The 22082-nt window shown below is 32.6% G+C and overlaps 2 protein-coding genes across 2 annotated transcripts in view; one reads left to right on the plus strand and one right to left on the minus strand.

Moving 5' to 3' along the window:
* Positions 1-94: 94 nt before the first annotated feature.
* Positions 95-20506, minus strand: LOC148623642 (L-2-hydroxyglutarate dehydrogenase, mitochondrial-like). The gene is made up of 9 exons (XM_088565614.1): positions 20310-20506; positions 11874-12001; positions 10376-10527; positions 9573-9704; positions 8551-8751; positions 5800-5961; positions 5480-5637; positions 4518-4649; positions 95-2945 (listed from the first exon to the last, which is right to left on the minus strand). Exons 1-9 carry the CDS (start codon positions 20504-20506, stop codon positions 2750-2752), a joined length of 1458 nt encoding a protein of 485 aa, XP_088421740.1. The 3' UTR covers positions 95-2749.
* A 17-nt stretch (positions 20507-20523) lies between these two features.
* Positions 20524-22082, plus strand: part of LOC148623643 (E3 ubiquitin-protein ligase TRIM9-like) — a 70340-nt gene continuing 68781 nt past the window's right edge. Inside the window, exon 1 of the mRNA XM_088565609.1 lies at positions 20524-21285. Within this exon, the coding sequence (XP_088421735.1) occupies positions 20524-21285 (762 nt within the window). The remainder of the gene's footprint in view (positions 21286-22082) is intronic.

A 22082-nucleotide genomic window follows, 5' to 3' on the forward strand; every position in this document is an offset into this window, starting at 1 on the left:
TATAAGACTACAATGTATATACAATATAGCCCATTAAGAATTGTTGACAGTTTTTCTATTACTTTTTTTCCGTACCAAAAATATATATTGCGACTTTTTTTTCCTTTGACTTTTTTCTTGTGACTTTATTTCCTGTGACTTTTTTTCTTATCAATTTTTTTTAATGTTTAACTATTAACCAATGTACAGCCACCTGTGACTGTGATTTATCTGTAACTGGTTAGTTGATTGCATAATTAAATTAATGGTACATGTGCAGCACCACTGTGTATACAAATTATTTTATGCAACCAAGGAATTAAATATATAAATCCTTGAAGTGACCCAGAGAATTTTCATTCATTTATAACTTCATTTAATTAAGAACTAAAGGCTAGAGAGAGCCTGAATCGCTCACCTGGTCAAAAGAAGTTTCTATAGCTTTCTAAAGCTGGACTCATGACCTTACCATACTAATTGTCACAAGAATCATGTAATCAATACAAAGCATTTTAGTTATCCACCCAATTTTCATATTACAGAATAAATCTCTAATTGCCATTATTTCTCTTCAAGGGCAATAACTCCAACATTGAGCAACAGATCTTTATGAAAATCTTTAGTGGTGGCCATGTTTTTGACTGATAAAAAATTGTCAAAGATATCCTAACAACCTAACAAACATTCATACAATGTTTGGTAAATATCCATCCTACAAGTTGTATATGAGATTATTTAATCAAAGTGCTGTCAGCACTGGAGGTTTTTGATTCTTGTGAAAATTGTAGCATACAAAATAATTTCAAAGATTACATGACGTAAAATAAAATTGTGATCATACATTTGCATTTTTCATATTTAATACAATGTATCAAGAACAGTTTTTTCCCTAACATGATAAACAGGATGTCAATCCATACTTCTGATCGAACTCCACACACAAATACAAATTTTTTTCCATTTTATTTTTTTCCTAAATTTTTAAAACTGTCCAAAAGTTAATTTGCATTTACGTTAAAAAAAACAACAGTAACAGATTCTTTTATTATAAAATGTACTTGATTAAAATTTTGGCATTCATGTCCATGTAGGTAATCCCATCATGCTGAACAATTTTAATACCTGCCAGATTTCAGCCAAACCCAGCTGTTTTTGAGTTATTAGCATAATTCTTCAATTTGACCCCTATGATCTATTTTTAGAAACAGTGGCCATGGCTTAGATAAAAAATTCACATGAATAGATTGCTAAACATATTCTTCATAATATTCATGTAAAGTTTTGTTTCAATCCATCCAATAGTTTCAAAGAAAAAGATTTTCAAAGCTGGAAATGCATTTCAGGACCCATAACTCATTCATTCGTCAATGGATCTTTCTGAAAACTTCGGCATACGTCCATACAGCCAGGTGAGCTAAAATGAGTAGCCTTTCTCAGGGTTGTATTACATATTACAGAATTTGCATAAAAAACAAAAACTATTACTTAATACCCATAAAGAAAAATAACAAAATATTTCACATTTTTTTATAAAATAATTATAAAATAATTAATAAACAATTACTTTCAAAATGCATAAAATCAATAACAATCAACAACAAAATTTTTAAAGAATATTATTTAAAGTAATATGAAACAGTTATAGAGGAGTTAACTAGATTCCTTACATATGCATTAAGGTTAAACTTTCCATGTTGATATTACAAAGTTTCCCTGCAGCCCACACAGTGCATTTTGATCATGCTTTTAGTGAAAATAAGGGGTAATTAACTTTCTGAAACGAATTCCCAATGACATAACATGCCCATACAACTAGTGGAATTCACTCATAGGTCAATAATTTACATTTTCTGAATTGAAAAATACACAAAAGATCAGTTTTCTTTCCTGTACACATATTTTTCTTAAAACACAATGAAAAGAAAAAAACATGAAATTATTTTGGTTAAAACATAATTTTATGTTTCATATTACTTCAAAGAAATTAATATCTACAATATTACTGGTAGACTGGTTAGTTACAACGTTTCATACAGTCCAATTATCATCTTTACAGATTAAAACCTTTTTTAGATTTTGATCCAACACATGTTTTTATGTTTTATTTATAATATACTTTGATCTAAGTTTTTTTTTTTTACAAAATTAAAACATTCTGCAGGAAAAAAATAAGGGGTTACCTAGCTATTTACAGAGCTATACAGATAATTGTCAGGCCATCCTCCTTTTTTCTAAATTTGAATATTTGTTCATAAAAAAATCAATGGATTGGATTAAAATTCAAATAAGGCTATTTTATTTGCACTTTAAGTAGATATCCAAAAAAATATTTTGGCCAAAAAAAAATCAATAGCACTTGAAATATAGCCATATTTGTGATATTTGCTTGTAATGGAGTTGTCTCCCCTTTTCAATGCTTTTTTTTTTTTGTATTTTAGAATACCTATATTGAAAAATACAAGTTGTTCACAATAAGCCACATTACTATGATGAATTTACATGAAATATTTTTCATGTTCCCAGAAATGAGACATTTTTAAATTCCATTAAATAGGGAAGCCACCTGAAGATGCTAAAATTCAACAGGATTTATAAATGAATTGTAAATATACTTTACATAGAGATTAAATTTTAAAAATATTTTTCCCACATATAAAAAACGTAAAATTAAGATTTTTCTAGAGAGTCAACATTTTCTGTCAGAGACAGATAACAATTAATCAAAGCCCTGAGGTATTGCACCAAGGATAATATCACATAGGGATTATCATTATAATTGAAATGTTTGTTCTACTTTATCTGTAACCATGTTGGCTATAGACAGCGATGATGTTGCTGCAGGAGATGGAGCATTGCGTACATGTAATATCCTGCTACCTAGTTCACCAGTACCTTTATCAAATACAAAGTCGTCTACTAACTGTCCATCTCTGTCTAGTGCTTGGGCTCGTACTCCAGATGGACCCCTGTAAAAATTTGAACAAGTCATAGAAAATGATTAAAATTTGTATTATAACTCAGATAAATCAGAAGAAAAAAAATCACTGTGACACCAGGATAAAGTAAAAAAAGCAAATGATAATGAATAAAAAGCTTGGTCATACACAGCATGATATAACAGCAGCAAGTTGAAATCTGTTCGCAAGTGTGGACATAATATAAATTTCTGACACATTTAAACATATTAGGCACTTGCAATTCATTATGGACACAACAAATGGTTTGGATGCAACATTGCTCAATATTTTGAAATTCAATTTAAGTAAAAAGTTCAGCTTCCAAGGGTTCTTCAATGGATCACTTTGTATCCCATTATCTCAAAAACAACTAATGTTAGAGTAAATTTGCTAGCATTCACCTTGTTAAACAATTTACAAAAAAAATCCTAAAATCAGACAAAACAGTCTAAATACAGTCTTTCAGAAAATGGGTTTTGACCCATTTGATGCCTTAATACTAAAAAATGAGAGATATTGCAATAATGATTGAAAATTCCATGGGGAATCCAATAAAAAAAATGTTGATATTTACGGTGTGGACGCACTTTGAACCTCTATAGAAATAAAAATGCTAAATGCTATATAAAATCTGTTAATTATTCTTAAAACAGCTTACGAAACAAATTAAAAGAAAATTGTCAGGATTACGTAACTCAATTACACCCATTTTGGCCCTTTTTTTTAGAACTGTAGGGACTAGTGACCCCATTTTAAATAGCAAGCTTCCTCTAGCAGCAAGTAGCAATATATAAAATAAAAAAATCTCTACAACTAAATTTATCACTTGGAGAGGAAAATATTGACAATGACAACAACATCAATGACCATGATGACTTTTTTGCAAACATGTAGAAACTATGGGGATCTTTTGAATTTTCAAACTGAAGAAAGCCGAAATCGCTCATCTGTATTCATCAGAAGAATTAAACTCATTATATTCCCAAAGGGTATTTTAGAAATCCCCCTCTGTCTGTCTGGCTTGTCATTCCTCTATTCTTGCAAATGCAACTCTGTCTAAACTGCACTTTAAAAGGGCATATTCAATCATTCATAAAAAGGGTGTGTTTCTGGCCTTTTTTTCTCTTTTCACCCTAATTTTTCTCAAAATTTACAAAATTTTCTAACAAGGGGAACGCTTACAACCTCCAGAACAACCCTGTCAGTTCAATATCATCAATCAAATGTCAGATGTCCATTTCACACATAGAAAGTTCAAATTCATGAGGGAGAATAAATCAAAATAGCAAGTGAACATTGATATTATCTAATGACCATTTCTAACATTATAAATTCATCAAATTGATAATGAGGTGCTGCTGACACAAAAATCCTTCCCTCAAAGTCTCAAAGAGACATCCAGTGGTTAGGGATACAAAAATGCAACAGACACGCAGACAACCCTATCACTTAATAACTATGCATATTAAAGCATGGAGTATAATAAATTGTTTCTCTGTTTTCCAAAGGTTTTTAAGAGACAAATAACATTAGAGTCTGTCACTTAGATCACATAAACAATTACTGTTGTAATCAAAATACCTGGTGACATCTTGTCTTTGAAGAGATGGTACATATCTCTGGAGCTGTTTAACTTGAGCACTAATGTTAAAACCTCTGTACATCTCCTTAGCACCAAATACAATATGTCTTAATGCCAGCTTTCTTAAACCTCTGTTGAATGATAAACACAAATGTTAAATATTACATACTAATGTTTAATGAAGGTTATAGCATGATATGTAATTGTTAAATAATGTAAGTCACCAATTATAATGAAGATTTTCATGTGATAAGGTATTTAAGTGATGTTAGTAATATTTGTATTTCCAAACTCTGATGTAAATATGTAACAACAGCTTTTTTTCTGACACACTGTAAACTCCATTTTATCAAAAAGCCACCCCTTACCTGGCTGTAACAAAAGATAATTACCCCTTCCTCAACTACCTGGAAGTAACAGTAAATCCCTTACCTGGATGAAACTGCAAGTAAACAGCCCTCCCTACCTAATGTAACTTTCCCTAACCTGGATCTTACATTAATAATTTAGCTTCCCTAACCTGGATGTCACTGTAATAAATTAGCCGTCCCTAACCTGGATGTCACTGTAATAAATTAGCTGTCCTAACCTGGTTGTAACTGTAATAAATTAGCTGTCCCTACTCTGGATGTCACTGTAATAAATTAGCTGTCCCTACCTGGGTGTAACTGTAATAAATTAGCTTTCCCTAACCTGGGTGTAACTGTAATAAATTAGCTTTCCCTAACCTGGGTGTAACTGTAATAAATTAGCTGTCTCTAACCTGGATGTTACTGTAATAAATTAGCTTTCCCTAACCTGGGTGTAACTGTAATAAATCAGCTTTCTCTAACCTGGATGTAACTGTAATAAATTAGCTGTCTCTAACCTGGATGTTACTATAACATTAGAATAATTCCTCTACATTTCATATATTCTATAATAGAAGTATACATCAATTACTACAAAACATTAAACATACCTAAAACTCAGTGCATCAGCTGTGTCTCTCAAGTTAAAGTCAGTTAAATTGTAGCCTTCTCTTTTAAAGGATAATACAGCATTTGGTCCCAACCATACATCTCCATTCATCCTGGGTGTGTAATGGACACCAAGGAAAGGAAATCTTGGATCTGGTACCTATATATAAGATAATGAATATCAGGTTTTAATCAAATTATGTCATGGTCACAACAGAAATGTCTTAAAAGGACAAGTGATTTTTTTTTAAATGGATCTAAACTATCTAGAAAACTTTGTAGAGTTGAATACTTTTCAGGATTAATACCTCATAATACTTACTGGGTATATATTCCCTCGTACCAAATCCTGTTTTTCAGGCTTCAGAAGCAAATAATCACCCCTAAAAGGAACAATTCTAGGTTCCCTATTACACCCAGAGAGCTCTGCTAGTCGGTCTGAGTGTAATCCTCCACATGTCACTACATATTTACACTGAACTGCCTAATAAATAAAAACCAAAAAAAATTGCTATGGACTGTATAGGTGACACAAACTGAAAACAAATCTTGAAATCAGCTTTTGCAGTTCACGTTACAATAGTAAATAAATAAGTTCTTCATTTTATGTAGATGGCAATAAATGCTATAAATTTCCCCTAAGGACTTCACGAATACAAAAATGGGAGATAAAAAAAAACTTACTTGCAATACTATACTCATGTTGTACATACCATAACAAATAAAACTTAAAGCAATAAAAGTGCCTAAATTCCTCTGGTAAGACGGTATTATCAAAAAGATTCTCTCTTGGCTACACACAGTCAATTATATACATAATATTGAATTTAATAGGATGCAACCCTTTTATACCTAAGGCCACAATTTTTTTAATTTGTTGGTTTAAGGATCCGCCAACCCAATTTTTCCAGCTAGGAGAAAAAAAATAAAATCAGAATTTCAGTTTTCCAATTATTATTTTCACTGCCACCGACTACAAACAAGAGGCTCCAAGGAGCCTGAATCGCTCACCTTGTTGAATTTTGCCTTTCAAAGGCAATAAATTAAACAAGAAGTTGTCCAACAATTTTGACTGAAGAAGTCTTTGGTAGGACTTATTACAAGACATTTTCAACAATTGAAAGTTTTTTTAATCTATCATAGTTTTCAAGATATTGACTGAAAACTATTGAAAAAAAATTATTTTTCCCCTTTCAAGGGTAATAACTCTTACAAGGAGTCTGAAGACTTTTGTAGTCCTAATAATATGGATCATTTTAACTATTAAAAAAATTTGGATGAACCTAACAGTTTTGAAGATATATGTGAAAAACTACTGTCTGACCCCTATGTTCAATTTTTAGTAATGGCGGCCATGTTTTGAGAGGAATAAAAAATTCCACCAAGAGTTCTATGAAGGATACCCCAAGGAATATTCATACCAAGTTTGTTTTCAATTGGTCAAGTAGTGTCAGAGGAGAAGATTTTTGAAAGAAATAACATTAAAATAGCAAAAGTTGTAGAATAAGGGCAATAACTCCAACATGGCTTAACGGATTAAAACCAAAATTTGACCAGAGAAAGATCTCATCATGCTGAACACTTTTACCTGATGTCTAAATTCAGCTAAACCTGACAGTCTAGGAGATATACCACGTTTGATCCTAATTAGTCAAGTAGTTTCAGAGGAAGAGTTTTGTATAATTATTAACGACGACGACGGACGCCAAGTAATGGCAATGGTTGACCTGGCCTTGGCCAGGTGAGCTAAAAAAATGGCAAGTGCAAAATTGTAAAAGCTGTGTTTTAGAAAAAAGTTACGGACAACACCTGCTTTTAGTTTTCTTCATGCAACAACTTGACTAACTAAAATTAGTAGAAGTTCAAATGAAAATGGCAGCATAAATTTCACTAATTCAATTTAATCATGTTTGAGGGTTTTGGTACTTTGGGAAACAACTTAACACTCGCTACAGATGATAAAATCAAAATACCTTTAATTGAAAAGAATGTAAACAGTACCTGTAAATGATTAAAGAGTTTAAAACCTAGTGGGTTTGTTTTATTCTCAACAGGAAGTAGATGAATGAAGGGGAGATCATTTTTGCGGGAAAATTAAAGCTATGACATTTTGTGTAGAAATATACAAGAGAGCTTATAAAACAAATGAGAAAATTCAGTTAAACATAATTTATTGTATTCTTTTTATTCCGAAGACCATTTCTACCTCCATTATTGTTGAAATTTCATAAACATTTTAAACAATTTTTAAGTCATAGGAAAAAAAGACAGGTTTCATTGTCTTCCAATTAATGACAAATTACCAGTTTTAATGTATTTTTAGATTTAAAAACCTAAAGTCAATTTAACTTGTTTTAATTAAAAAAAAAAGATGATGTAGTCTCACAGTGTAATCGTTAAATGAAAAAAGAAGGCAAAGGTAAAAAAAAAATGTTTATTTTTCTATTTCATGAAATCCGTCTGTATACTCAATTTTCTGTCCTTAAATTTTTCTTGTACTTTGTTTTTTTTTTTTTGTCATATTGACTTTTCACTAAGCCCTTCTGCTATACAAACTGCTTACGCCAAAGCAATGCTCAATGATAAATTATACAGTACATGTTTTTTACCAACCCTGTTTTAAAACTTGAATTTCCTCTTTGATTTTAACTTAACTTTATAGTTACTTTTTATCACCTTTATTTTAACCTGTTAATTATATCATACTGTGAGGATGGCTACAGATACAAAAAAAATAGAGGAAATTAACATTGTTTAAGTATTGCACATTGATTTTATTGGACACTTCAAAAATTGGAATGAGAATTTGTGTTCATAAATGATGTGAAGGTACATATAGTAGATTAGAATCCCACTTCTAAACTATGTCTGGTTAGATAATGGAATCTTTAAATATAAAAAAACGTTTAATTTAAAATATTAAAAAGTAGATATGCTTTCTGGTTCCCATTTTATTTTTATATTTTTTTTCTGACCAACCGACCTGATTCATTCCAGTCAAAAATCAGTAAACCAATAAATTAAAAAACTGTGGCCCAAGGTGCTGGTTTAGGTAGAGGGTTTTATCAATTACCTGGTTACTTCCCCTAACAGTGACAGGGTATGACAATCCATCTTTTAAAGCAGTTGAACTCTCCTTTGTAACATCAAAACACTCAACTTCAAAGTTGGTAAAAACTTTGCCACCAGCTTTTTCAAATGTTCGCCCATAAGATCTTGTAACTTCACCATAATCAATAATTCCTGTGTGTGGAGAATGAATGGCTTTCAAACCCTAAATAATAGAAACATATTAATCATTTAGTACAGATCATTTACAATAAATACTAATATGACGTCTTCATGTCGTCAAACAGTATATGTCTGTACAACCCCACCTTTAGCACCTGCGCATTGTCTCTTTTCTTTCACTGTCGCTTCAAGACAAAACACTCATTTAAACACGTTTACAAGATGATTGAACGGCTGAGAGGTTATCTAATTGAAATCAATTATGTAAATACACACATTTAACACAAACGATGACATAAATACACAAATTTAATCCAACTTCCATGCGGGGGAGGTTAAACAGAAAAGCTGTTATTTAGGCTATGCCTAGGGAAATTTTGTAACAAAAATTAACATATTTGTCATATTAGAAAAGAAATAATTCCTTCCGGAGGTAAATTTGTACTCATTTTAACATGGGTATGGCATTTATATTCTCATTTAACACCTCGTTGTCGGTTAGTGTTAAATAATTGAATATAAATGCCATACCCATGTTAAAATGAGTACAAATCTACCCTTCCACGAATTATTTCTTAAATATATTTCTTGTTTTTTTGTTTTTTTTTTGAATTTTTTTAATTTGATCTATGACAACTTAAATATGTGATAAGTATAAGCTGAAAAAAATGGAGGTAAATTCTAAGGTTGTCTGTAACACAACAAGTGTCATACCTTTGTTGGAAGCAACATTTTCTGTGGGAGTTTTTTCTTGAATATGGCTGGTCGTAACATTATATGTGGGACTTTATTTTAGAAATTGTAGTAACATGATGTGTTGAAGTTCATTCATCATCAAATTAGACCTTAAATAGCTTTACCCACCACACAGTTTGGTTCATATTCCTTTATTTCATGTGATTCTACCATCTTTAAATCCTTAACTCCATTTTCATTGCCACGTTTATATAGACCTTCTAACCTTGGAATTTCTTCAGGTGTGACAGCAACTATTAACTATAATTAGTAGCAATATGTATATTTCTATCATAACAAAATGAGACAAAAAGGTCTTATTGCAATTCTAATACCACATAGTTTAATATGTAACAAGTTTCCATACACCAATAGGCACTTTAAGTCAGCTCTGAATAACCAAACCAATGTATCTAAATAGTCCTTGTCACATACATATATTGAAACAATCTACACTTAATAACATAATATTTAATGAAACAACTATAAATTCTATGTTTATGAATATAATACCACTTTAACTAGTGGCCATCTGATTAAAGTTTCATTGGAGACCTTGTAATATGGATAATATACAATGATAAAAAATCTCACAAGTGCCTGTGGTTATGCCTATACATCATTATATTAAACAAAAGTAGACTTTGAGGTTTTTAATTGATTTCGTAAACAACTTGATATGTAATGCCATGGAAGAAATAATAGGGCAATGTTACTACTTTCATTTAAGAACATAAAAAATTGTTAGTCAGACTTTTTTTGTATCAGTTACATTGAAATGAATTCTTGATCCCAAAAGGAGTAAAAGTACAAAAGCAGTTAATATAATTAAATATATTATAATTTCATATTTCTACTTAACTTTTATCTTTATATTTAAGCTAGTATTAGTAAATCAATTTACTAAATTTCAGTATATCAAGACAAAATACCTTGCCACATTTTTTGTATGGTACATTATGTTCATCACAATACTTATATAGAAGTTCTACACCCTGAACACACAACTTAGCCTTCAGACTGCCTGGTGTGTAATAAATACCAGCATGGATGACTCCACTGTTATGGCCACTCTGATGAGGTGCTGTAAAAATATGAGTTAATCATTAATAAATTGAGTTTCATTCAAAGTTAAGGTTTGATATTATGATCATTACCCATTTTTTTTATATTTCATCAGGATTGATCATACATTATGTAGATGAAGCAGTATACAATGAAACAAATATATTAAATGAAAATTTGGTAAAGTAATCTAGGAAAACTGTTAATTTCTAACCAAGTTGTATTTGTTTCCATAATAAGCATGCTCAATGAAGGCATCAAATGACTAAATTCGTGATAAAAAGCAAGAAGATTATCAAATTGTATTCTATTTGTACAATTAAACAATTTTAGTTTACGATAAACAGCTTGGCCATGAGCACATGATATGCCTATTACATGAAGGAGTTAGAGTGGGAGAAAAATCTCCAAAAGTATACAGACCATTAGACAAACAACTAAATAAAGTCAGCAGTTTAATGTACAAGTGGTTCTTAAGTTCAGTGCAACATGTGAAAAAAATCCCTGAGAAAATATGAAAAAGTTGATAACTCAAAATTCACCAAAATGTTTACAGACCTTCAAACAGTTGCATCAAACAACTGTTCATAGTTTGAAGTAAATCAAAAATTGCCATTTCCAAACTATGGGTTGACATAATATCATGCCCCTTCCCCTTTCTTATAATTCAGAAACTTAATCTGGAATATAGACCGTTAGATCGTCATAACAAATAATTCAGTAAAGTTTGAAGTTTATTTAATGAGGAGTGCTTGATTAACAGTACAGCATGTGAAAAAAAAATTATAAAAACATCCAAAATATGGGATAACATGTAAAATCTTGACACTCCCCTCTTTTATTTTTTTTTTAGAAAATCTCATAACTCAAAAATTATAACTGGATTTTTTCTCCACAACATATACAGACTGTTAGACCAACATATCAAACATTTGTGTCAAGTTTGAAGTTTATTGAACGAGTTAAAGTGCGACATGTTACCTCTCTTTGGGTATATACAAAAGAAAACAATACTTAAGAACATAAGATTTAATTGTTATTTGTGACATCAAATGAATTGATCAAATTCTGGTTTGTAATAACATGATAAAAGCCCACTACATTGGTATAAATGACTTTCAAATATCTACATACATTGTATGGTTTTAAATCTTTACAACACAGTAATGTGCCATTGTCAACTTTCTTCTTTCCTCTTACAGAAATATTTGATCAATGGTTGGCTAGATAAAATAATAAGGCTACTACAATATAAAAGCACATTTATCCATGCAGTTTCACTTGTAATTTTAAACCATTATAGCATATTCAATATTTTTTAAAATCATTACAATAACTATAATCTTTATTTTATTATCTACTAACATATATGTGTTTCTTTTTCAAGAACAGCAATTGAGAGACTTGGATGTCTAAGTAGAAGCTCCCTAGCTGTTGCCATACCAACAATGCCACCACCAACAATAACTACATCATAATGTTTGTCTTCAGAGCTAAAACATAAAATGAAATTGTTTTGCCAAGTACATCTCAACTAAAGGCTCTAAAGAGCCTGAATTGCTCACCTGGAAAAAATAATTGGTTGAAGTCACAAGCCTTAATGTCAATCCCAGCCTTCCTTTGGTAGTATGGCACCTTGTGTTACAATTTAGAGCCCAGCCTTTTTTTAGGAGTACAGCACCTTGTTTGCAAAAATTGTATCATAATAGGTCAGTCAGTTCATTCTTTTAAAGATGATAGAGTGTCACACATTCCACAAATGAAGGGGGAAAATGGCGTGCTTTATGATTTTTTGTTGGTATTAAAGATTATTAATAGTTATACTGCAAAAGTAATTTAATTCGTGGATACCAATAAATGTATTGGTGGATTAGGGAAGAAACACAAACTCATGGATTCTTGTTTTTGTGGTTTTGAAACCACATGAAATCAATCCATTTTTGTACCAATGAAGTCCCATAACTCAAAAACGAAAAAGCATAAATTTATATAAATCATAAAGGAGCTCACATCAATAGAAAGAAACAATTCACCAATGTGTCACAAAAGTTAGTGGCAGGATATTTGATTAATTGTGTGAAGTGTGAATGAGGGACAGATGGACGGACAGACACACTGATGGCAACTATTTGGAGGGTATCATTTAATAACTTGTGTGGCAGGGTATTAAAACTAGACATGTTTTCCACAGCAGTCCCTTTTTCAGAAAATGACATATTTAGAGGGTTGAAATTCTGAATAATAATGACATATTTATCTATTGTTATTTTGATTGTTGTCCATTAATAGTATCTGGTAGTTAGTGGCAAGGGAAGTTAAAGCCAAGTAGATACAAATAAATTTATAAGTCCATTTATAGTCATATTGCAAATTGAAAACACTTTTAATTTTTTGTATACCCCCATATGTCTAGATAGGATGTATTATGGTATATCAGTGTCAGTCTTTCTGTTTGTATGTGTCCCCCCAGGATGCCAGATGATTTTTTCTACACTTTACACAATTGTTTAGTACATGTACCATAGAATACAGGTAAGCTCAATTTTCAGCAAAATCTAAAATGTAGTTTTCGAGTTCGGCCATTTGGAACATTTTGCATCCCCTTTTTTCACAATTATGTGGTAGGGTAAAATGTTCCATTTTTATATGTCCTACTTTTAACAGAATAGAATAGAATTAAGTGTACAGTACAACCAAGGATTAATGGAAATCCTCAAGTTGCAGTTTGGATGAAATTGTTGAAAAAGTAATCAAATTAATGTTCACAATCAAGCTGCAATACTTGACACTATTTGTCAATCTGTTATCCATAATCATGTCTTACCATCCAACAAACAGTCCCATCTGAAGAAAAACTATCGTAGGGAAAGAGAGGAATACTGGATACAGACTAGGTACTGCAATACCTTATGGTGCAATGACAACATCAAAAGTATAGGAAACCTTTCAACCCAATATAACAATAGCATAAATATGAATTTATTTCACAAAAATCCAAGACGGAAAAGGAGTCATGACCATCACCACTATACGTTATCTAAGATGCATGATATCTCAATAGATGGTCTTCTTCATACAAAAACCTCTTGGACTTCATCACATTCAAACTTAAACTATATTCTATATGGTACCTCTCACTCTACTACACTTCCTTTACAAAACAAGTCTGCCCCGTGCAGGTCCGGGTATTAAAAGAATAGGCCTGCAGCAGCGCTAAGCTTGTCGTAAAAGGTGACTAAATAGTGCTCACAACCCTAGCCGGGGTTAGAGCACTCTGCCCACAGAGCAACTGGGATGTGTGTCCCAGGTGGTGGAATGGGGTACCCCTGGCATGTTACATGCTGGGGTTGTCAGGCTATAATACGGGAAACCTGACCGCAAACCATAGTGGTGCACCGTGTTAGGAAAGATGCCACGTTCCTCACACTTTAAAGATCCTTACTGTGGTATTCTCTCAGAGTAGGAACCATAGGGCTCCGCCACAGGAGGCTAAATTGCCCGACCCTACCCACCTCTCCCTATTTCCAGTGGCAATCAAAATTTGTCAACCCCATTGTCCTTGTGTCCCATCCCTTTTTCATTTCATCATCATTTCATGTTCATTTTATCATCAATTTCATGTTAATCGTCTGAATATAGTTGAAATATTGCTGCTCGGACGTTAAACCCCAACAAACAAAAAAAAACAAACAAAACAAGTCTTGACACTTCTGTTTCTTAACCTACCTTATCATTATACAGACTTGTTGCCATCATTTTGGATATTGGTTTCCACAGACTTTTTAAACCAGTTTGTGTAAAAGGTCAAAATGAAGAAAAAGGATCATTTCTTCCACTACCGTTTGTCAACAAAGGTATAGATGCAATTAACTTGGCTAACATTCTCCGTCACAAATAAAGGCTATTACAGAACATTGAGATTGTGGACTTCAAGGTTCAACCACCTGACTGTTCTTGCAAAAACTCTCCAGTAAAATATAGTCCTCCCGGTCACATTGTTTTGGGAGATTTAAGCATCATCGAAAAAGAATCTCTACATAAGGTCCGTTCTAAAGGTCTCAAGTACCGTGAACCACACTCCATAAATTGGAATTATAACTTTAAAGTTCTTATGGATGCCGCAGAGGACTATGCAAGAAAATGGATAAAACGAGAACAAGACATTGATTCACTGTCAAAGTGGATAAAGATTGTGAGGTCTTTACTTTTGAAATGAATGAAAGTTTTAAGAAGATCAATGAGTGTCAATGCTAAATCAGTTTTCAAAGACCCTGATGTAGCAAAAACATTGTCTACTATATGACAAATATGTTGTCGTATCAGCAGACAAAGCCCAAAACAACATTGTTTTATTCTGCAAAATCTATTACATCCAAGGTTTTTTATCAGAGGCAGACGTAAAAAATAATGGCAGTGATAAGACCTATACTGCCACTACACTCTCCAAAGAACAGATAGTGGATAACCATATATCTGTGCTATCCTCTTTTGGTCTCTCTACCAAAGACGATGACTGTGATTTACCATCTATGTACTGGATTCCTAAACTCCACTAGAATCCATACAAACAACATTACATAGCTGGATCTGCAAAATGTACCACCAAACCTCTTTCAGAACTTTAACTTCCATACTCACAGCTGTCAAAGAGGGTCTCCGTCTTACCACAACACTTGTTACTCCTGTAGTGGCATTAATTCAATGTGGATCCTGAAAAATTTGAAAGATCTTTTGGAAACCCTCAATTTAAGATTATTATCAGAATATAATAGAATTAAAACCTATGATTTTTCAACACTGTATACTTCTATTCCCCATACTAAGTTAAAATCCCGACTCAAAAACATCATACATCATTGTTTCTCCAAAAAAATGAAAGATGGTAGACCTAGTTATAAATATATAATATATAGTTCTTGGTAGAGATTCTTCATACTTTGTAAAAAATAATTCCAAAACATCTTCCAAATAAATATACAGAAGATGTTTTCAAAATGCTGGAATATTTGATCGACAACATATTTGTCCAGTATGATGGATGCGTTTTTCAACAAATGGTCGGCATTTCAATGGGAACAAATTGTACTCCTCTACTTGCTGACGTATTCCTTTACTCTTATGAGGCTGACTTTTTATCTGATCTGATCCGAAAGAAAGAACATTGTTTAGCTATATCCTTTAATGTCAGTTTCTGCTATACAGATGACATGATTATTAAACAATCCTAGTTTTGGGGATTTGATACATCGCATCTACCCCATAGAACTTGAGATAAAGGATACTACAGACACTGTGAAGTCAGCCTCATATCTTGACCTACACTAAGAGGTCAATGGTAAAGGAAAACTACTGACCAAACTTTACGACAAACGTGATGACTTTTCATTCAGAATTGTCAACTTTTGTTTCATCTGTGGCAACATCCCTTCAGCACCTGCGTATGGAATTTCCACATCACAACTTATATGTTATGCCAGAGCTTGCCATAACTTTGCACACTTTTTGTATCTTGATAGACTTCTTACAATTAAGCTTCGGAAACAGGGTTATGTGGCCACAAGATTGAAGTTATCATTACAGAAGTTTTATGGTTGTCATCATGAACTTGTGGATTGTTACGATGTATCCATCTCCACCATGAAAACTGATTTGTTCAATTTGTCATAGTTTTCCTTACCTCTTTCATCTACCCCTGACTTGACTTTTAATGAGCAACTCAGCAGGTGTTTCAAGAAAAGCAGAGGATGCTTAACCTACCAGTGTACCTGGTCCATGCTCCCAGTTTTTAGTGGAGTCCGAGTTGTTCATATACTTTTGTTTCTTCGTATGTATTATTTTTATTACTTTATGTTTTTTGTTGTGTTTGTATGTTTTCCATGTCTGGTTTTTCTCCCTGGATTACATTCCTTTGATTTCCGCTAGAATCTTGGTTCCCTTGATTACTCTTGCAAAAGGTTGCTTGGCAAGCTACTTTCTGACTCTGTGCCATATTGGAATTGGGAATACATGGAGTAAGGAATGGGTACTATATGGTCCACAAAAAAAAATCAGCTGAACATTCCATCTATGATATAATATCACCATTGTGATTTACCGTTCACCATAAAAATCTGTGTATGCATTCAAAATTAGACTCATATTTTAATATTGATTTTCAACCTACAATGAAATAAACAGAACTGATTAATGATCTGCAAGGTAGGAGACATTCCTCACTAAAATCAGATGAGAAATAAATACATGCATGACCAAGAATTTCACATTTGCACCAAAACTAGGTTGAACAAAAATAATGAGGGTTTCCTATTGTAGAGTGTTGAGTATAAAGTCAAGAAAATCGAGTATCAAGTTTAAAAAGTTGAGTATCGAGTCAAGAAAGTCGAGTATCGAGTCAAAAAAGTTGAGTATCGAGTCAAGAAAGTCGAGTATCGAGTAAAAAAAATTGAGTATCAAGTTGAAAAAGTCAAGTATCGAGTTAAAAATGTCGATTATCGAGTTAAAAAAGTCGAGCATACATATTAATACCAACTTAAAGGTAATTCACGTGACAAAAGTAATTTTCAAAACGTTATATAAACAGTAAAAACATCCATGGAAATAAACTTAAAATGTTTAAAGCGTTGTTTTTAGGTATATCTCTCTTTTTCCTTTCTTTTTTTTTCTTTTCAGGGTCTGTACAGCCGAGTCCCAAACGCAAGACACCCCCTTTTCCTTTTTCCCCAAAGCGGTCAAAATAAATCTGTATGAAATAGAAAAAGGATTGTGAAAAATCGGGTGATGCAGTGTAAACAAAAAAAAAGAAAAAACAATGACCTGTCCACTCGTCAGGCTCGCCTGCGGACGTTAGAATGCTGACAGAAATGAAAATAGACGGAGATGACCAATTGATAAACTCATGAGATGTTATACAATAATATCAAAAACTGAAGTATGACTGTTATAGAGGAACAAAGTTTAGGTTACAGACCACCAATTCAACCAATGAGCATTTGGAACGTACGCAAAAATAGTCCTATGTAGAAATTACCCCTGTTCCTCATAGTGCTGTGAAAAAAGTTCTCATCTTATTTAAAAAATTTAAACAGTTTCTGAAAGGAAAAACATTTCTGTACATTTTATAGGTGCATTTTGCTTCTTGTGGTGTGAAGCCTAATCTCCATAATGATTTTTAAATATACCCCTATCTTGTGAAAACACTGGGATTTCCCATGCTATTTATAGACCCTTCACTTCCGGTGACCAGTACTGCACTGCAAGTCTGCTAACCCCACATGCCATTCTGAGGATTGTGAGCTGACATATGTAGAATCATGCTGATATATAGTCCTCTGCAGGTTAAAGTTAAGGTAAAGTCCAGAGAAGCCATTGAATATTGTGAAATTAGCATAGAAGCCTATGGAAAGTGGAATTAGTGGTTTTTAGCCTTTAACAGACTTTCGATAGTAAAATTCCATAGAAAACATATTAAGATTTTCTTTCCTTTTTTCTCTAAAATACTTGTGTATGAGAGTTTTTTTCTTTTGATTTTCTGGGATGATTATTTTCCTTTCTTCTCTGACAAGATGTTATATATATACATGTCCTTTTAAAACAGGAGTTTAAACAATACTCGTATGACTCTTAAGCGACTGTGTTTTTCTTTTCAATGAGTTTTTATTCATTAGAATATTTCTTATTAGCTTTGCAATAAGACTTTGTGGAATTTGTGCAAAATAAAGAAGGAAAACTATCAAAAAAGTCTGCCATCAAATGTATCTGTGCAAAAAGTTTTGGCACCAAACATGTGATAAGAGCCTTAGACTTAAAGACTTGCTATTTTTATTACAATTTTTTTATAATCTTTCCAGAATTTTTAAAATTCACAACCTCCGGCTTTTTCGAATAATTTTTCACATGGTTTCCAATTTTATAAATTCTAGACTTTTTTTCAGGATCGTGAATGCTGCATTTTCTGATGAAATGATACTTTGTACAATATTTTCACAGAAAGGACAGATATTGACAATTTTAACTTCAAGCAATTTCTTAGAAAAAATTGAGTAGTCCCTAACTTATGGCCAAGTGTATATTTTAGGAGTTATCAAATAATTTGAACTTTAGTTTTGCTTTCTAGGAAAATTGAACCCAAGGCAAAGTAACCTTAAATATTCCAAAAACATAGATGAATTCATGAGACTCAAAAATATAAAGGAGGTCGATTATATCATATGGTGCAATTTATACTTTACTTCCTATTACACCGTGCTTTTTCTTGTATTATATGACTAGATTTTTCCTATTTGTGAAAAATACCACGATCAAAGTATTTATTACATGCATTGTATAACAATTTGTAACTCCGCAAATTTTCTAATTTCGTCTTGGATTTTCTGATTATTTTTTTCTGTTTGGACAGAACCAACTTGATTTAGGAAACACTTTACTTTTTTTTGATAAGATGTGGTCTGGAAACATTTTCCGTCTTCCATCGACAACAAATTTTAACACCGTCACATTTTATGTGTGTACATGTCTACTTTATACCAGGCTATTTTTACAGTTACGCTCTTGGCACGGGACATTTCTCAGATGTTTAAATATAAAAAACTACAAGGGAGTGTCTTTTCATATTACTTTTTATCTTTATGTTTCATGTTTGTTTACCATATTTATATCTTTTCTGTAATTGTGTTTTTTTAACTTGATACTTGACTTTTTTGACTCGATACTCAACATTTTTTACTCGATACTCGACTTTCTCAACTCAATACTCAACTTTTTTTACTCGATACTCGACTTTTTTTACTTGACACTCGACTTTTTCAACTCAGTACTCGACCTTTTCAACTGGATACTCGACTTTTTTTACTTGATACTCGATACCTTATCAAAAGTGCATCTCAAAAATAATAATGGTGGCTGATGACCTTTGTCATTCATCCATTCCTTAAGTAGGTCAGCATTTAAATCATAATAATTTTCTCCACATTTAACCATCCTCCCAAGTCAGGGTTTTGAGTCCACTCTCGCTCCCTCAAACCCCTGACATCACTCATTCATATTTAGCGGGTATTGTCCAGCGCCATCTATTGAGTTACTTAAATTTAACCCGGATCCAAAATCCAATCAAATCACTCTTAATAGAAACTCTTCGATGTAACTTACAAAGTGGCTACACATAACATCATTTTTTTTCAGTAAAGACTCTACACAGAATCTATGGTTATCATTTTTGCTCATATTGCATCATTTGTGACATCATACAACTTTCAGTTACTATATCGGATCGTCCATTACCTCGTGTTATTGTCTACCTTTCCACAGACATTTTATATTAAATCAATTTTCATTGGTGCTTCTCACCCGAAGAAGCAACCAATCGGAATTGCCTGAACGATACCCGCTAAATATGAATGAGTGATGTCAGGGGTTTGAGGGACCGAGAGTGGACTCAAAACCCTGACTTGGGAGGATGCATTTAACATGTTTAATAGAAGAATATTTTGGCTACATGTGTAGAAACAAAACATGTCCATCAATTGTTGTTTTGAATTTTTATTGGAGGCTTAATATGTTGACCACCGGAGTCGGGTTAAACCATTACACATGTAAACATGTTGAGCAGCATAAGGGCAGTGAAAGCTTAGCAAATGAACATTGTCTCCTGTGATATTGTTTTCTTACTCACGCAGTTTTTATTGGATACAGTTATCTCCCTTCACATGGTTTTGTTTTTTTGTTGTTTTTTTTTTTTTTTTGGTTATCAGTGAAACCGCGTAGGCTAGGTGAGTTTTGCACTTTTTGACGAATGACAACATTTACCTCGACGAAATATTGGTGGTGTGAAAGTTGATTGATTGCCTTGGGTAGTTATTTGGATGATATGATAAACGCTTTCTGCATTTTGATATAACGTTCAATAGTCTAGATCCATTCAAGGAAGCTGCCATTTTCTCTCGCTGTGTCTCGTGACCTGCGAGACAGCATAAGATAACGACCGCTTCCTTTGATACTGGCATTCACACAGGTAGTGACTATGGATGAAGAACTGAAATGTCCTGAGTGTAAACATTTTTATTCTAAACCCGTCCTTTTCCCATGTGCCCACTCAGTGTGTTTGGAGTGCGCTGGAAATATGCAGGAATCTTCACAAGAATTTATGTCTCAGTTCGAGGATACTTCTTTGTTACAGATATTAGGAGATAATGATATTTTAAAGGATTTTGACAAATTAAGTTTAGTAAGTGAAACTGACAGTGGAGTAGTTTGTAATAGTAGACCTAGTAGTTATATTGGGACAGGAAGTATTCTTCCCACAGTGCAGGGAAGTTCATATATTTTGAAATGTCCAGTATGTAAAAAACCTGTATTTTTGGATGAAAATGGATATAAATCTTTACCAAAAAATAATATTTTGGAGGCAATAGTTGAAAAGTATTGCAATGAATGTAAACAAAGTAATACAAGTAGATGTCAACTGTGTGAGCAATCTGACTCGAAGGATGCTACTTGTATGTGTGAACAGTGTGAAATATTTTATTGTGATACATGTAAGGAGGCTTGTCATCCATCCCGAGGACCATTGGCAAAACATAATATGGTAGGACCAATACAAGGCCGGGCAATATTAAGGGCTAAAAACAAAGCCAGTGAAGCAAAATGCATCGAACACGAGGAAGAGCATTTAAGCATGTATTGTCTATATTGTAAATTACCTGTATGTTATGTATGTCACCAGGAGGGCCGTCATGTAGACCATGATGTTCAGGCCCTAGGGGTCATGTCTAAAACACACAAGGTAAGATATTATTGTACCAAAGAGCAGAATTAAATAAAGACATTAGGCAGCAACCATTTGATCGTCTGTAGGGGGGAGGCTATGGATTTTTTTCTGAGTTAACTTTTGTTCCTCCGAGCAAAAGTATGTAACTAATTTTTTCCGGGGCCAATCAAAAACAAATAATTTTTTTTCACCAACTGTTAAAAATAATCTTTTTCCTCATCTCACTGCTGCATAGCACCATTCTCATAGACAGCATGATTTTTTTTGGTCATTTTTTTAAAACAAAACTTGTTTTCTCTATCCAGTGATTAGTCCAAGTATTTTTTAAGTTTGTTTCCAAACAAAAAATCCATACCCCCCCCCCCCCTAGAAAATCAAATGGTTTTGCCTTAGCTATTCCGCCCATTTAAATGTGAACAAATTAAATTTTTTTTACAATTAGGTTTCTGGAACAGGGTTATGTTGCCACAGAATTAAAGTAATCACTATATTGTAGTTGTGTTCCTATAAATATTACATTTTCCCAATTGGGTCTTGTAATGATGAAAATTAAAATACATTTCCTTTGAATGTACTGTACATTGTACATGTAGCATCCTTGAATAAATATACATGTACATGTATATGTGGGGAGCACAGCTTTAATTTTACAGAAAGTACTACTTGTATATCAATTAATACTATACATACAATGTACATGTACATTGTACTGTTTTTACTTAAAAGCTTTATAGATCTACTAATGTTGTCTTGTTATGTCTCAGTGTGGAAGAATGGTATGAATTAGGTGTTAATTTGTTATTTATCATCAA

This window comes from Perna viridis, chromosome 2 (assembly GCF_037379345.1).
Source record: "Perna viridis isolate PV_CMFRI_1.1 ecotype Kerala chromosome 2, ASM3737934v1, whole genome shotgun sequence".
Classification (NCBI taxonomy): Eukaryota; Metazoa; Mollusca; class Bivalvia; order Mytilida; family Mytilidae; genus Perna; species Perna viridis.

Bases quoted from the DNA above. Each gene is read 5' to 3' on its own strand.
- LOC148623642 (XM_088565614.1), bottom strand. From the start codon at position 20,506: ATGCCAGTATCAAAGGAAGCGGTCGTTATCTTATGCTGTCTCGCAGGT. The intron at 8,752-9,572 runs GTGGGTAAAGCT...TCTATTATTTAG, and splicing joins AATATGAACCAAACTGTGTG to GGTTTGAAAGCCATTCATTC. The intron at 2,946-4,517 runs GTATTTTGATTA...AAATTTTTACAG, and splicing joins CAAAGACAAGATGTCACCAG to GGGTCCATCTGGAGTACGAG.